The sequence below is a fragment of the Solanum tuberosum genome, unplaced genomic scaffold, assembly GCF_000226075.1.
Source record: "Solanum tuberosum cultivar DM 1-3 516 R44 unplaced genomic scaffold, SolTub_3.0 scf00068, whole genome shotgun sequence".
NCBI lineage: Eukaryota > Viridiplantae > Streptophyta > Magnoliopsida > Solanales > Solanaceae > Solanum > Solanum tuberosum.
The window spans coordinates 486047-504023 of NW_006238994.1; the positions used below are offsets into that span (position 1 = coordinate 486047).

The 17977-nt window shown below is 32.8% G+C and overlaps 2 protein-coding genes and 1 pseudogene across 2 annotated transcripts; 2 read left to right on the top strand and 1 right to left on the bottom strand.

Moving 5' to 3' along the window:
• Positions 1 to 5125: 5125 nt before the first annotated feature.
• Positions 5126 to 6148, top strand: LOC102603603 (germin-like protein subfamily 1 member 7). The gene is made up of 2 exons (XM_015307851.1): positions 5126 to 5283; positions 5416 to 6148. Exons 1-2 carry the CDS (start codon positions 5157 to 5159, stop codon positions 5673 to 5675), a joined length of 387 nt encoding a protein of 128 aa, XP_015163337.1. The 5' UTR covers positions 5126 to 5156; the 3' UTR covers positions 5676 to 6148.
• A 2656-nt stretch (positions 6149 to 8804) lies between these two features.
• Positions 8805 to 12475, top strand: LOC102603936 (germin-like protein subfamily 1 member 7; annotated as a pseudogene).
• Positions 12476 to 13329: 854 nt separating this feature from the next.
• Positions 13330 to 15931, bottom strand: LOC102604603 (protein IQ-DOMAIN 14). Its single transcript, XM_006345425.2, has 5 exons — positions 15540 to 15931; positions 14889 to 15254; positions 14580 to 14798; positions 14144 to 14275; positions 13330 to 14053 (listed from the first exon to the last, which is right to left on the bottom strand). The coding sequence occupies exons 1-5, from the start codon at positions 15612 to 15614 to the stop codon at positions 13553 to 13555; spliced, it is 1293 nt and encodes a 430-aa protein (XP_006345487.1). The 5' UTR covers positions 15615 to 15931; the 3' UTR covers positions 13330 to 13552.
• Between the last annotated feature and the right edge of the window lie 2046 nt (positions 15932 to 17977).

Sequence of the window (17977 nt, forward strand, 5' to 3'; positions counted from 1 at the left end):
CTTACACCCAACAAAGATATAATTCATATACTTGTAAACAAGTTTCAATTTAGTCAACCAATCCTGATTCTCCCAAGGAAAAATAACAACACCGTGTTATCACATATATAGGGACAGTATAATAATACCAAAAATTATTGATAAAAAGTTAATATAAAGAAAGATGAAAGATAGAAATAATTACTGTAATAACTATGAGAATTCATAATATTATAACTAAAGAATGTAAAGGAGTGTGAATAATGTTTGCAATAATTAATAATAACTAAGAGAATTTATAATGTTATAACTAAAGAACTAGTGTGAAATAGATGAATTTCTAATAGATTTTATACTTACATAAATAAATAGGACTTTTAATTAATGTTACTATTTTTTTTTATAGTTATTAGATTTTAATTTAGTGTAGGGACAAAATGAAATTTTTTATTCCATATTACATAATATAAAATTTATTTTGTTAATGATAAATTTTAAATGATTCATATATTTTCACATTTGATGTGAGTTTCTTTTTAAAAAAAAAGAACTCGGAACTTTTTAAAATAATATATTTTGAAGTTAGAAGATCTTGTTAACTTTAGGCTACATAATGTTAACTTCATATCTTGGAACATTGCATAATAATGTATATACTAAGCAAAAAAATAATTATTGGATCATCACAATTATTTTTCTTAAGTACTCGAGGTTAAGAAATATACCCTCTTAGGATAGAACGACTTACTTAATCAGAATAGTGGTACCTCATATTCCGCTAAACTGCGAAGTCACACAACGATAATAAATCACACGAAATTTTTTAAAGTGCAAGAAGAAGAAGAGTAGAAGATTAAAAAAAATTGTGGTTGAAAAATGAAAGGAAGCCTCTCTATTTATAGTAAACAAAAGGTAGTATGAACAAGTGTTTTTTGTGTCTTATCTTAAAAGTCATGACTGATTCGAGAAGTCACAACTTATTGAAAAAGTCACAACAATTTGGAAAAGACACAACACTTTGGAAAAGTCACAACTTATCAGAAAAGTCACAACTCATTGGAAAAGTCACAACCTAAGTTAGGGATATTATAGTAATTTAACATTCAAGTTAGGAGTTCATGCTTTTAAGGTAACTAGTTTTTCGACACTTGCATTGCACGTGATTATCAATTCTAAAAATTTAAGCAAAGATTTGAATAATAAGCTTTGCACAAAATAATATTGCATATTATTTTGTGAATGTTCAATGTGGATCATCATATATAGCTCTTATTCACACGAACCTATGAAGATGGTCAATGAAAAATTTTATTAGTTAAATGCAATAATGTTTATTTTATTTCAATTTGATGAGGTTCAATCATGTAATTAGTCGTATCTCATTAATATTACCTTATAGACGATATTTGTTGTGTATTTTTCTTGTCATCTAACCAAATGTGCTTTTCACGTGTATTCCACTTAATTTGTTTAGAAGCCATATAAACTTTTCTTCGTCGAAAATATTGAAATATTAAGAAATGGTAAATTAGTAAAACAAAAGGGCAATGTTTACATAGTAATAACTATTTTGAAGCAAACTTCCTAACAATCTAAATCACATAAGTAGCATTGCTAAAAAAAGTCATTCTTTTGTCTTGAGCATCAAAAAAATAAATCGTGATAATTCTCTAACTCTTGAGAGGTTTCAGAATTTTGGGAAAAGATATTCAGAAATATATATCTACATCACAAGAGAAATTATTAACAAAATAAATGAATTTATACTATAATAAAATTAAACTAATACAAACTTCAATTGACGTTATTACAAGTCATATGAACTTTTCTTCGTTTAAAATATTGAAATATTAAGAAATAGTAAATAAGTAAAACAAAAGGGCAATGTTTATACAGTGACTCTTGAGAAGTTTAATAATTTTGGAAAAAGATATTCAGAAGCATATAATTACATCACGAGAGAAGTTGTTAACAAAAACAAATGAATTTAGACTACAATAAAAATTAAACTAATACAAATTTTAACTCGCATTATTTCAAGTCATATAAACCTTTCTTCATCAAATATACTTAAATATTAAGAAATAGTAAACCAATAAAACCAAAGGGCAATGTTTATATAGTAGTAACTATTTTGAAGCAATCTTCCTGACAATTTAAATCACATAAGTACCATTGATAAATAAAGCCATAAATTTGTATTGAGCATAAAAAACAAATCGTGACAATTCTCTAACTCTTGAGAAGTTTAATAATTTTTGAAAAAGATATTAAGAAGAATATATCTACATGACAAGCGAAAATGTTAATAAAAACAAATGAATTTTGACTGCATCATGTTAACTTCATATATTGGATCATTACATACTAATATATATATACTAAGCAAAAAAATAGCTATTATATGATCAGAGTTATTTTCCTCAAGTACTCGAGGTTAAAGAATATACTCTCTTAGGATAGAACAATTTACTTCATCGGAATAGTGGTACCTCATATTCCGCTAAACTTCGAACTCACTCAACGACAATAAGTCACACGAAATTTTTTAAAATGCAAGAAGAAGAAGAGTAGAAGATTTAAAAAAAATTGTGGTTGAAAAGTTAGAGGAAACCCCTCTATTATAGTCAACAAAGGGTAGTATGAACAAGCATTTTTTGGTGTCATGACCTTTCCAAAAAGTGACAAGCCTTTGGAAAAGTCACAACTTATTGAAAAAGTCACAACTCTTTGAAAAAGTCACAACTCTGTGGAAAAGTCACAACTCATCGAAAAATCACAACTTATCATAAAAGTCACAACATAAGTTAGGTATATTATAGTAATTTAACATTCAAGTTAGGAGTTCATGCTTTTAAGATAACTAGTGTCACGGCACGTGCGTTGCACGTGTGTATCGTATATAGTATATGATGTTGTAAAATAGAATTAATATTACTAAATTGTAGAGTTTTAGTAAATAATTATAATTGAACGAACATAGGACAAGTCTCTTTAAATTATTACTACATATTGTCATAGAGTTACTAGTATTTTGAGATAAGTATGACCAGATATCATTAAAACATTTAAAAATACATTCAAAGTTTAAATATGGGAGAAAGTGACATTTCTTTGATAATATTATTTTTACTTCACTCAATTTGTAAACAAATCTAACCAACAAAATAGAAAAAAAAATATCCATTCAAAAAATGTCACCAATAGCCTTTCCTCTTGAGGTTATGAACATAAATGATGTACACCATTTAAGTACAAATTTTATCTTAAGTATTTATACTTGAAATTTAGGATGTGCATGACAATAATAAGGATTACCATAAGTATTTCAATATTTTATCTTTATATGTAACATATCTTTTACAAAATATTATTACTCAATTAATATTTGTGTAAGGCTATCACAGAGAGGCAACTTTACCAAAAAAGTGTATTTGGCTGTTATCATGAATGGTGGTTATGTATACTTCAGTAGCATAATTTAATTTAAATATATGAATAATATCACCTATGTTGAAAAATATTTCATTTCATTAAGTTTCTACATTATCTTTGTGGAATTGTAGTCTTCCCCTTTTTTTCTGCCGCATACATATCATATAGTTGTTGTCTAATGAAAGCATCTAGTATCTTATAGAAGTTGTATCGTGATATAAAATGTTTAAATTTTTCAATAACAAAAATTAATAGATGAATAAAATTTAAAGTATTATTTATAGAATCATTAATTTGATTTAAGATCATCTTATGATCAATCATATAATATATGAAACCTTTTCAATAATAAAAATTAATAGATGAATAAAATTTAAAGTATTATTTATAGAATCTTTAACTTGATTTAAGATCATCGTATTATCAATCACTATTTTCTTATCTATTTTTATATAGCTAGTAAGGAGTGTATCTTGTGATATAAAGAAAAAATATATGGAACAAGACATAGCGAATGAAGAAGGAAGACTAAAATATATGTTCATGCTAAATTCACTCTAGTGTTCCATTTGATTTAAATCTCTTGTCACCAACACTTTACTTTCCCCGTTCATTTTTACATACATATCTATTAAAAAATAAGTATTATCATGGTCATGTTATCATATTATAAGTAAAAGTGAAAATCTATTTTTGAAATAGTGAATTTAACATCAAAACTAATAATTCAATGGATACCCATTGTTTTAGCAAAATTAGGAAGAAACTCCTTCGTTTGAGGGAAAAGAATAAAAAATAAAAAAAACAAAGAAGAAATATTTTACCCAAATCATATGTCTCGTTTAATATTATTGTCTCTCCCACAACTTTTTGTCACTGTTAACTCGTGAAACTGGTAAGAAAAAATATGAGTGTGAATTGATGAATGATTTGCTACAATTTTTTCATCAACTCTTTCTTAACCTTGAATTTCGTTGAATTTCGAACTTGATCATTTTTTGTAAATAACACTTGAGATTTTTTAAGAAAAAGAAGAATAGAGAACTTAATAAATTGTAGTTTAAAAGTGTGAGGAAACCCCTCTATTTATAGCTACCAAATAGTAGTATGAATAGGTGTTAATTGTGCCTTATCCGAAAAGTCACAACCTTTCAAAAAAGTCACTGCTTATCGGAGAAGATACTGTTTATTGGAAAAGTCACAACTCATCAGAAAAAGGCACAACCCTTCGAAAAAATCACAACCCTTCGGAAAAGTCACAACTCATTGGAAAAGTCACAACCCATCAAAAAAGTCATAACCCTTTGGAAAAGTTACAATCCTTTAATTTGAAAAGGTATCTACTTTCAATATAATAAAATTAATAAATAAAATAAATTGAGTATTTTTAATTAGGGATATTATAGTAATTCAACATTTAAGTTTGGGAACTCATGCTTTTAAGGTAGTATAGATAGATAGATATAGATAGATAGATAGATATAGATATGACTAAAAAATAAATTAAATATAATATTTATAACCTATTCAGTATGTTTTACTTTTACGCTTAGTCTATTTATTAGTTCCTCAAAAGTCAAAATAAATTAGTTCATATGGAAATCTTAACCCTGTATATACTATGCCTACCAAATAGACTCGTGCAAAATTTTCAGTACCCATTGTTTTTTAATTTCGTATAAATAGTCACACCTAATTTCTGGTTGTTTGGGGGAAGAATCATAACAAACTAAAGCATAACAATGAGGATGTGGTGGTTTATAACAACTTTAGCCATTACTGCTTTCTTTTGTAATTCCCCTGTTTATGCTTATGATAACAACCCTCTACAGGACATATGTGTTGCTGTTAACGACTCTCATGCTTCAGGTTAATCCTCCTTCTATATTATTTATTTGTTTCAGAATGAGGCATAGTTTTTGTATGTATGTTGTACAATTTATGTCACATCTTATTATCTGAGTAATATGCGCTTAGCTTCATTTTATTGTACGTGTGCAGTTTTCGTGAACGGGAAGATTTGCAAAGACCCAAAGCTTGCAACAGCGAATGATTTCTATTTTTCAGGTCTTAATGTAAGTGGAAATGAAGTGCCTGGGTTAGGTTTTGCTTTAAAGACTGTGGATGTAAACAACATGCCTGGACTTAACACTCTTGGTATTACTCTTGTTCGTGCTGACCTGGAACCACAACGTATTGGACCATTTCACATGCACCCTCGAGCTACTGAGATGATAACTATCCTGGAGGGTACTACTTAAGCAGGATTTCTTGTCCCTGATCCTGCAAACTTCTTTAAGAGTCGTCTCTTTTCCAAAATCTTGAATCCTGGCGATGTGTTTGTGTTCCCACAAGGTCTTATTCACTTCCTGTATAACGTGGGATACAAAAAAGCTACTTTTCTCTTTTATTTCAATAGTCAAAATCCTGGATTTGTCATTATTCCTTATTCAATCTTTGCTTCAAATCCACCTATTTCAGACGACGTTCTTGCCAAAGGCTTCCAGCTGAATAAGACACAGATTGCAGAACTTCGAAAGAAATTCTCTTAAGGTTATATAATGCATGTCGTTAAAAATGTGATTCTGTGTTTTTTCAGAAAGTTGTTTGCAGCACGTTAGGTGCTCACGCGTCTTATGAATGCGTTGGAATAATACTTTACTCCTAATAAATCAAGTGGCAATGTATGTACCTATAATCTTTCTTTGCAATATAATGAATAAGCCCATGCACCTTTTGTAATCTAAGAGTGGAATAGACACTCTTAATGGCTATATATAATTTCTATAATAAATTAAGTTATCCAAATTGGTAACCCTCTTTATATGTTTGAGTAGGATACATGAATTGAATTTAAACAAAATTTCCTGCATTTGAACATTTCAAAGTTGAGTTATACCTCATTGGGGGCACCAATGCGACCCCAATTTGCAAATCACTATGATAAAAGAGATCTTTAGTGGCAATATATTTTCTAATATTGCCGCAAAAGTATTTAGTGACAATTGAGTTAATATCATTGCATCCATTGTGGCTAAAGCCTTTAGTGACATTTATATAGAGAACTGGTACTTTTAGCGGCAATTATTTGAAAATTTGTTGCTAAGGTCTTTAGTGCTCATCAAGATCACAAAAACAGAGTCTGGAGAATCGAAGTCATAATACATTTACCCTGAAATTATTCATTTGTCGATATCAACAAGGATTTGCACAACTAAAAATAATGTTAAAATGTAAACTTAGGTTCCGCAGATTCAACAGAAAAATTCAGGAGCACTAAATATATTTTAACAGATTGAAAATAAACAAAACTGGAAAGCTCATCAAGCAAAGAACAACAAAAAGACGAGAGATACTAAAGTTTTCAATTCGCATGGAATCGATATATCTGGAAGTACAAATATCCACTTGACATAGCAAAAGATGAAGAGGAGAAATCATGAATAGCAAAAGGATTTTTATGTTCTTTTTTTTTTTTGGTTTTCCACCCGGTGTCCGGAGCCCACATTGGAGCTCCGACTAAATCCGGATCGTGCATTGCAGGGCCCATTCGGGGGTGGCGCTCCCAACGGAGTTTTCTCCATACCCAGGGCTCGAACCCGAGACCTCTGGTTAAGGGTGAAGCACTCCCACCAGTGCACCACAACTCATGTTGGTAGGATTTTTATGTTCTTACCTCATCTCGACTACTGATCGTGAGATAGAGAATTTTAAATCATCCTCTCAACCTAAAAATTGAAGAAAACGAAATATGATTAATATATAAAGGTTTTTTCAGCTATGTTTTCGCCAAAGCTATACTACGCTAATCAAATCAACTCAAGTTTTAAAAAGTGAAATCGAAAAGCAATCAAAGTAATGTTTTAAAATCCAACCTGAGTTAATTGAAAGGAATAACCTGATCAGGAGTAATAAATAAAAAAAATCTAAATATTTTGCCAAACACTTTGTGAATGCAGTAGCATTCCTTATCTTATAGTAAACAAATTTAAACCAAATTATAAGAAAATCAGAAGAAAGTGATCAAGCTGGTGCTTGTGATCAATTTTGTGAATCTCAAAGCTGCCGCTTCAGATGGAATGGAGAAAGAGTGATCGAACCCTTTTGAATTTGGTGAATTTAGAGAAGTTTTTTGAATGAATTTGAATTTGATGAATGTAGAGTGATCGAGCTCTTTTGAAATTGAAGGTAGAGAATGTTCGGAAATTTTAGAGTAAAAAAGTTTTTATATTTATATGTTATCGGACTAATTGCAATCAAATGGATAACTTCTACTGAAAACATGATTTAGCAACAATTATATTGTTGTTCCTAATTGATTTTATGGGATCAGGTGTGCCTTTTAAGCATGGTGATCTTTGTGAGAAGTGAGAACCCTGTAACGCTGCTCATCCGATTTGTGACCGTGGCATTGCTGATGATAGAAGATATGAGGAACGACTCGATTATAAGGCCATTAAAGAATATATATATTGTTAACAAAAACTCCAATACTATTAAATTTGAAAAGAAAAATGGAATAGTGTGTTAGGTAATTATAGTAATTCTTTCTTACATGGTTACCTATTTTGTTGTCTTATCCACATGATTTAAATGAACCCACACTATTATCCTTATATTTATCTTTTTCATTTCTCTATCACTATTTTTATTCTCGAATATTTGAAGTCTCTCAAACGATCAAACATTCTACATTGTGCAAAATCTAATGTTGTCTGTTTACAAAAAAAGATCAAATTTGTTTTTCGACATCTTCTTCAAATTTCAAGTACTGTAACAAGTCAACAATATTTCAATATCACTATATCAACTCTTTTGCATCTGTTGGCTACCGAGAAAGGCCCTTACCTTGAACAAAGATTACGAAGTGGAGTTACCATAGAGCAAAATTGGAATCATCCAATATTGTGGAGATCAAATCGTGCAGGATGATTGTGAATTCATTGACCAGATAGAATACAAAAAAGAAAGATGAAAGGTGCAGGGTACCTGAATAGATGGTAGCTCTTGATACCATGCTAGAGAGACATGAGATTTCCTAAATAGTATTTCTGTTAATTTAGGATATGATATAGTAGAAAATATTTATAGCTATAAAATTGTAGGGTTAGAGTCCTATTTTAAGAAAGAGTATATATTGCTATAATTATACAACCTGAAATTAAATCTTATTCTAAATTTTTTTGGTTATTACTATACAATGTATATAGCATTGTCTAACAAGAGCAAGCAAACAGACTCCATGCTAATTGGTTCATTAGGAACTCTATACTTAGCCCTACCAAATAGACTCCATGCTAAATTTTCAATACCTTTTGTTTTTCTCTAGTATAAGTTGTCACATCTTTCTGATTGTTTGGAAAAAATCATAACAAATCCAAATCATTACAATGAGCATGTGGTGGTTCATAACAACATTAGCCATTATAGCTTTCATTTCTAATTCCCCTGTTTATGCTTATGATAACAACCCTCTACAGGACATATGTGTTGCTGTTAACGACTCTCACGCTTCAGGTTAATCGTCTTTCTATGATTCTGTTATTTGTTATCATCTGAATAATATGCTTAATTATCTTCATTTTATTTCACCTGTGCAGTTTTTGTGAATGGAAAGATTTGCAAAGACCCAAAGCTTGCAACAGCAGATGATTTCTTTTTTTCAGGTCTTAATGTTAGTGGAAATCCAGAGACTTTGTTTGGTTTTGCTGCAACTCGTGTGGATGTAACCACCATGCCTGGACTTAACACTCTTGGTATTTCTATTGTTCGTGCTGACTTGGAACCACAGGGTCTTGTTCCATTTCACACGCACCTTCTAGCTACTGCGTTGATAACTGTCCTGGAGGGTACTGTTTATGCTGGATTTCTTGTACCTGATCCTGCAAACTTTTTTAAGAGTCGTCTCTTCTCCAAAATCTTGAATCCTGGCGATGTGTTTTTGATCCCACAGGGTCTAATTCGCTTCGTGTATAATGTGGAACACAAAAAAGCTACTTTTCTAGCTAGTTTCAACAGTCAAAATCCTGAAGCCATCATGATTCCAAGTTTAATCTTTGCTTCAGAACCACCTATTATGGACGACATTCTTGCCAAAGGATTCCAACTTAATAAGTCAGAGATTGCAGAACTTCGAAAGAAATTCTCTTAGGCTATATTATATGTCAGTAAAAATATGATTCGTGTATTTCCTGAAAGTTGTTTGCAGCGCGCTGCTCACCAGCATCTTATGAGTGCGTTGGAGTAATACTGTCACTTTGTAAATCCTAAATAAAGTGGCAATGTATGTAAATCCTAAATAAAGAGGCAATGTATGTAACTATAATCTTTCTTTGTGGCAATGTATGTAAATCCTGTATGTAAATCCTAAATAAAGAGGCAATGTATGTAACTATAATCTTTCTTTGTAATATATACTAATAAATAAGCACTGTGTGTAATCTGAGTACTGCGAACGATTTGGTATGAAGGAAAATGTTTTCTTAGAAAATCCATACCAAACATACTCTACATGTTTAAGTAGGGGTACAGGGAGGTAGTGCACCTGACAGTCTCTCAACTCTTTATTAGCTAAAAAAGTGCTTCTATATATAACCACACTAATCTTTCTTTCCACCACCAATTTGGGAGAAAGTTCCTATCAAAAGGAACTTAGCTTCAAATTTTCCATGCATTTCTCATTCACACTAATACTTAACTTAACTACAACATGTCTTATTATTCCGCTTTAAATATTTATATATAGTTTGTTCATTCTTCTATTGCGCATTGGAAGTAGAAGAAGTTATACCTAATGCTTCGTGTCCTAAAACTGTGACAGATACTTTCTATTTGCTTTGTACTGAAATGATCCTTTCCGTTGTCAAGGAGAAAATGTGCAGACGAAACTGATGGAAACTCACACAAACCATTAGAGTAGATATAATATCATGAAACCATGCCAACTATTATATTACAATCTATATTTTTCATTATAGTCAATCGATCACCTGCAGGCACCGATGCGATCCCAATTTGCAAATGCCCCATCTGATCCAAAGCTAAGGTCCTTAATGCTCCTGGTTGATTTTATTGGACCAGGTGTGCCTTTTAAGCATGGTGATCTTTGTGAGAAACCAGGAACACTTCCAATCCTACTTGTGACCGTGGCATCGCTGTTGATAGAAGATATGGGAGATAGTTTGTACTTGTAGGGAGAATTAATCTCGGAGTAGACATCAGTATTGATTGGTCTTAGCCTTGGTGAACTCATTGATCTTGCTTTTGCTTTTGCAGATTCCGTGGCTGCCATGTAAGTTGGAATCGAAGGAGATCCCGTATAAGTATTGTCATAATCCCCACTTGATTTCTGTCTTCCTCTTGGAACATATACTGGTGAAACCAATTCTTGATCTGTATGGTATTGTCTAAAAGAAGGCTTTGGTTTCATTTCTTTTCTCTCAAATTCTTCTCTGTTTCTTGCTGAGAAAAGCGTGTCCATGTTTTTAAGGTCATCTCTTTTAGCCAGCTGAGCATCTACCCATTGTTCTAACTAGTATCCCCTTCTTCCATTTACATCTGATTCTGTTGACCTCTGCAAGTAAGAGTACCCCTTGTGAAATTATAATTCAGAGTCTGTGTGATGAATATGATCAAGGAATTGAGAAATAGATAAGATACTTACTCAATGGCTTAACCAGTATTCTCTTATACGTTCTCTCTTGATCGCAGCCTCCCTTTTGCTTGAGAACATCTTGTTTGCTTCTTCCTTAGACAAATATCGATTGTCCCACATTTTCTGTCTGTTTAGATCAATCTGCAGAATTAAACAAATTGACTAGGCTGGAATAGTTATTATACCTAATGATAATTACTCTCATCATCATAAGAATTTTCAATCTAGTTTCATTGCAAGATCACATCTCAGTTGTGGATTTATTTTTTGCAATACTAGGCATGAGTTGAACTATGCCTTTTTTCACTCTAAAGTATTGTATCTAAGTAATTAGCTCCTAAACGGGTGTAATTTATGTAGGTTTCCCTTTTAAGCTTCCGCTATCTATTGGTCCCTCAAAACCCAACCTATTATTTTCTAATCTAAAATTACCCCTCTTCCTAATGGAAAAACGTGTGAATCTCTACATAATCTCAGGGCACCATATAATTTGTTCCATTTGGAACTCTATACTTAGCCCTACCAAATAGACTGAAGCAAAATTTTCAATACCACTTGTTTTTCTCTCAAGTATAAATAGTCACACATTTTTGGTTGTTTGGAGAACAATCATAACAAACTTAAAGCAAACAAAACTTTGCAGATGATAACAATGAACATGTGGTGGTTCATAACAAGTTTAGTCATTACTGCTTTCTTTTGTAATTCCCCTGTTTATGCTTATGATAACAATCCTCTACAGGACATATGTGTTGCGGTTAACGACTCTCAGGCTTCAGGTTAATCGTCTTTCTGTAATACTGTCATTTGTTATTATCTGAATAATATGCTTAGCTTCATTTTACTTTACCTGTGCAGTTTTCGTGAATGGAAAGATTTGCAAAGACCCAAAGCTTGCAACAGCAGATGATTTCTTTGCTTCAGGTTTTAATGTTAGTGGAAATGCAGTGCCGGTGATTGGTATTGCTGCAACTTTTGTGGATGTAAACAAGATGCCTGGACTTAACACTCTTGGTATGTCTATTGCTCGTTTTGACTTGGAGCCACAAGTATTGCTCCACTTCACATGCACCCTCGAGCTTCTGCCCTGATAACCATCCTGGAGGGTACTCTATATGCAGGGTTTCTCGTTCCTGATCCTACAAGCTTCTTTAAAAGTCGCCTCTTTTCCAAAATCTTGAATCCTGGTGATGTGTTGTGCTCCCACAAGGTCTAATTCACTTCCAGTATAATGTGGGAAACAAAAAAGCTACTTATCTCACTTTTGTGAACAGTCAAAATCCTGGACTTGTCATGATCCCTAGATCAATCTTTGCTTCAGAACCACCTGTTCCGGACGACATTCTTGCCAAAGGCTTCCAGCTTGATGAGACACAGATTGCAGAACTTCGAAAGAAATTCTCTTAGGCTATATTATATTTATATGTCATTAAGAATATGATTCTGTGTGTTTTCTGAAAGTTGTTTGCAGTGCACTGCTCACCAGCATCTTATGAATGTGTTGGAATAATACTGCCACTCTGTAACTCCTAAATAAAGTGGCAATGTATGTAACTATAATCTTTCTTTGCAATATATTCTAATGAATAAGCATTGTATTGGCCATGCACCTCTGAGAGTGAAATTGACATGCCTAATGGAGCCAAAATGGTACCCCACCCCTCTCTTATATGTTTTAATTCAGTTGGTTGAACTGAATTAAAATGGACTGAGTTAATAAATGAACAGGTTATTGACCCTTCTTTGTTTGAGTTAGGGTACATTAAGAAAATCATACTATCTACCATCAAGTCTAGATTTTGAGTTTACATGCAAAAATGACTTATTATAGCATGTCAATTGTTGATTAAAAATGCAGGTTCATAACTAGTCTGAAGCCAAATTGGGTCATGTTTATGTATTTTACACCTTATAGTCACAAGGGGACTTTCTTCTCAACTCTTTATTAGCTAGAAGAAGTGCTTCTATAAATAAGCACACTAATCTTTCTTTCCACCACCAGTGAGGGAGAAAGTTCCTATCAAAAAAGAGCTTAGCTTCAAATTTTCCGCATTTCTCATTCACACCAATACTTAACTCCAGCATGTCTTACTACTCTGCTTTAAATCTTTCATCAATCTACTAGTCAGACTACGACTTCCTTAACCCACAACCTCATGATTTTGCAAAGAAAATAACTTGAACCCACCCCGCACCCACACCAACCCCATTGTCATCCCTAGTTGCATAAGGCATAACTTTAATTTGTAGCATATCTTGAGTAAGAGATTTATTCAGACGAAACTGATGGAAACTCACACAAATCATTAGAGTAGATATAATATTATGAAACCATTCCAACTATTACATTACAATCTATATTTTCCATTTTAGTCAATCGATCACCTGCAGGCACCGATGCGATCCCAATTTGCAAATGCCCATCTGATCCAAAGCTAAGGTCCTTAATGGTCCTGGTTGATTTTATGGGACCAGGTGTTGCTTTTAAGCATGGTGATCTTTGTGAGAAGCCAGGAACACTTCCAATCCTACTTGTGACCGTGGCATCGCTGTTGATAGAAGATATGGGGAGATAGTTTGTACTTGTAGGGGAGAATTTATCTCAGAGTAGACATCAGTATTGATTGGTCTTAGCCTTGGTGAACTCATTGACCTTGCTTTTGCTTTTGCAGATTCCGTGGCTGCCATGTAAGTTGGAATCGAAGGAGAGCCCATGAAAGTATTGTCATGATCCCCACTTGATTTCTGTCTTCTGTGGTGAAATGATCTTCTTGGAACATATACTGGTGAAACCAATTCTTGATCTGTATGGTATTGTCTTAGAGAAGACTTTGGTTTCATTTCTTTTCTCTCGAATTCTTCTCTGTTTCTTGCGGAGAAAAGCGTGTCCACGTTCTTAAGGTCATCTCTTTTAGCCAGCTGAGCATCTACCCATTGTTCTAACCAGTATCGCCTTCTTCCATTTACGTCTGATTCTGTTGACCTCTGCAAGTAAGAATACCCCTTGTGAAATTATAATTCATAGTCTGTGTGATGAATATGATCAAGGAATTGAGAAATCGATAAGATACTTACTCGATGGCTTAACCAGTATTCTCTTATACGTTCTCTCTTGATCGCAGCCTCCCTTTTGCTTGAGAACATCTTGTTTGCTTCTTCCTTAGATAAATACCGATTGTCCCACCTTTTCTGGCTGTTCAGATCAATCTGCAGAATTAAACGAATCGACTAAGCTGGAATAGTTATTATACCTTAAAGTGGGAGATGATTATTTTGTGAAAACTACTCTCATCATCATAAGAATTTTCTATGCTAAGCATGAGTTGAACTATGCCTTTCTCCACTCTAGAGTTTCTTATGCATTGAACAGAAGTGGACTACACGAAAAGTCCCTAAAATTTTGGTTCACTATATCCCTAGCAATTTGATGCTCTGTCTATATGGAAAGAAACAACAGAACATGATACATATATCATGTTAGATTTGACCGGAGCATTGCACAACTTCTTACCTTGATATCTTTCTCTCCGAGATCCAGCAACGTATTTTCTTGACAATGTACTGTAGTTTTCACCTGATTATCACATCTCTTTGCACATACTTCCGATTGAATGTTTACAATTGACTGCAAGGACCTAAGTGTAGCAATAGCCTGACGTCGAACAGCCCTACCACGAACAATAGCTTGAAGCCTCACTAGTCCCTTTAGTGCTCTCAAAGCTTTCCTTGCCTGAAATTAAACTCAAGGGTGAAAAACATTTCCTTGTGATTGCAGAGAATTGACCTTAACAGAAGATCGCGAAAGAAAAAAAAAACATACAAGATAGCTGCGAAATGCTGTCTGAATTTTGATGGCAGCAAGATTTTCAATCCTTCTCTCATAGAGGTAAAAGTACTTTGTTTCTTGGCCATGAATAGTCATTTTTGACAATACAAGAGTTTCATTTTTCGGCCTGTGGCAGATAGACTCAGTGCCTTCTTTAAAGGTAGCGATTTCAGCTTCAACTATTGGAGTTTCAGCATCTGCATTCGATTCATTAATTGTTTCAACATCTACCTTTATAGCATGCTTGTTATGCTTCTCTTCTGCTTTCTGGTGTCTCCTTTCCCTTGGTGGTGACAACGCGGAGGTCGCCACCAACCTTCTGATCTTTAGCCTTGTAAATACCCATCCTTTCCTTTTCCCCTACAGATACAATAGCTGCACAATGTCAATAAAATTGGATATACAATTTCAACACACAAAGATCACCTACATTCCGTGGCATGAGGTTGATTCAGCTGATCCCACAATTTTTCACTCAGATCATAGAGATATATACATTAAAACGCTACAACATAAAGTTTTTAACACGTATTTTCAAAGAACTCGGAATCTTGAAATGAACCTATAAAGATTAAATTTTGAATTCGTCTCTGCTTATGTTACGGGATCTACTAGAAATTGATTGACATAAGTAAAGTCATTTACCTTGTCTAATCTTGATTCTGATCCTGAAACGAAAAATGTCTTGAGCAAGTTGAACCAGCTCTTCTTCTTTGCCATGAATTTAGAACTACCTCATGTATGACCCTTGGATGAAGCAACAAGATCTTTTTGGGAGTAATTTAAACATAAGAATACAAAAAGGGAAGTTTCTTGTTAAAATAGAAGATCTATTGGTAACAGAGCCTTTGGGAATTGAAGCATATTTTTTTATGAGAATTTACTAAGATTAGTAGGCATTTAACACCAAAAAGATATCATAGGTTTTCTCATTCATTTCTAAAAATAACCAAAATCTTCTGAAGTAAGCAACTCTACTTAACTAGGACTCTAGCCTTAAAAGTCCCACCAAAGAAAAATAAATAAATGAAGCCTTTTTCATGATGGAAACAGTGGAAATACAAGACATTAGAATAAGGTGTATACTTTTCTTTTATGTATTCAAAAATAAATAATAATTCACATTTCTCTTTTCTCTATCTTCTTTATGATGGCTTTCTCCTGTTTCAACATGTGGGTTTTTCACTACCAGGGATGTAGTGTGATGGATTAGATCTCTTAATTTTAAAATTTCGAGGTTTTAGGTTCGAGTTTTGAAAATGAAGGAAATCCTAGTTAGTAAATGGCATGCATTTTGGTGTCTTCATGTAGAGGCGCCACATGCAATTTAGTTGAACCCAATAATAACTTTTCCTTGAATAATGTATTTGTATTAAAATATTCATTAAACATGTACTATATATTTTGAGAAGACATAATATATAAATGTGTCGTTTAACTTGGCTTCAGATGACATCTATGCCCTCCAGCTTTGAGTGTGCACAAGTAAGCACTTGTATAAAATTGGACAATTAGACACACATCAAACGTGGCATATTACATGCAGGAAGCCAGGTAGGATGTGAATTGTCACATAGAATGTCATATAGGATCCATGTGTCTACTTGTTCAATTTTGTACAAAAATTTAATTACCTACTTGTGCAAACTCAAAATTGGAGGACAACGATGCTAATTGAAACCAAGTTAAAAGGCATTAATTCATACCAATTGGAGGGTCATTCTAAATCTAGAACTCATAAAGGATAAAATTTGGGTTCTACTCCTAACTTTATGCAACATAAATTGAATTAGTCGAGTCAGTAAACTTCAGAAAAAATAATACATGACCTTTAACTTGGCTTCAACGGACAACTATGCCCTCCAACTTTGAGTGTGCACAAGTAAGCACTTAAATTTGTATAAAATTGAACAAGTAGACACATGTTCTACATGTCATAATACACGTAGGACACAAAATTGTCATGTAGGGTGCCAAGTAGGACGGATGTATCTATTTGTTCAATTTAATACAAGTTTAAGTGTCTATTTGTGCATACCCAACGTTAAATGTCATAGTTACCAGCTGACGCCAAGTTAAGGGTCATGTCTGTGTATTATAAAAATAAAAAATAAAAACCATATGGGCCTTGCAAGTGATAGAAGTGTGGAGGGAGAGGCCTTTCACATTGATGGAGGGAAACCTGATGGATTATGAATTATGAATTGTGTTTCTCTTCCAGCTGCTATTTTGTTTTCTTCAGCTACAATTGACATGTTCGAATGTTTGATACTGACACTACCACTTAGCCCAAGTGGGGTACACACAACACATACCAAAACATGATCATATGTTCTTTCATTTTTATTATAATATTAACGGATCAAAAATACATTTAATTATCACTTTCTTGTGAGTTTCACATTTTAACTATCAATTGTTTTATTTTTCTACTTGAACGTTGATATGATAGTTCAGTTAGAAGAATAAAATAACTGATCGTTAAAAGGTGAAACTAATAAATCAAGGAATGATTTAAGTATATGTTTTTGATCATTAATACATACTATTAATAATGGAAGGTCTGGATATTCTGTCAAACTAATGCTATTATTTTGTCCTTTTTCATATGGAATTCTTTAACTTGAATTATAGTAGTAATATTATATTTTGAAGCAAAAAATAAACAGAAAAGGGTCAAATATACCTTTGTACTATTGAAAATAGTCTATATATACCATTTGTTATACTTTTGGATCAAATATATCCCTATTATTATACTTTAGCACATATATACCCCTAATTTTAACAGAGGGACATATGTCAACTTAAAAATCAAATAACCCACTTATAATTTTAAATACCCAATTCCTTTGAAACCAACCCATTTCCTCTGGTGAACCAAATCCAAAATCTTCTCTTTTGTTTACTTCAATTAAACAACTATTCATATTTTCAGTAAAAAATCATGTTTAGTATCTGTTCTTGTTTGGGGTAATCTGAGTGCTGAGTTTTGATATTGATCGAAGGTCCTATGGACGAAGCACAAAAACACAATGCACACTCGGCCAAGTTTGCTTTTGGTTATCAAGTTCTGAATCCAG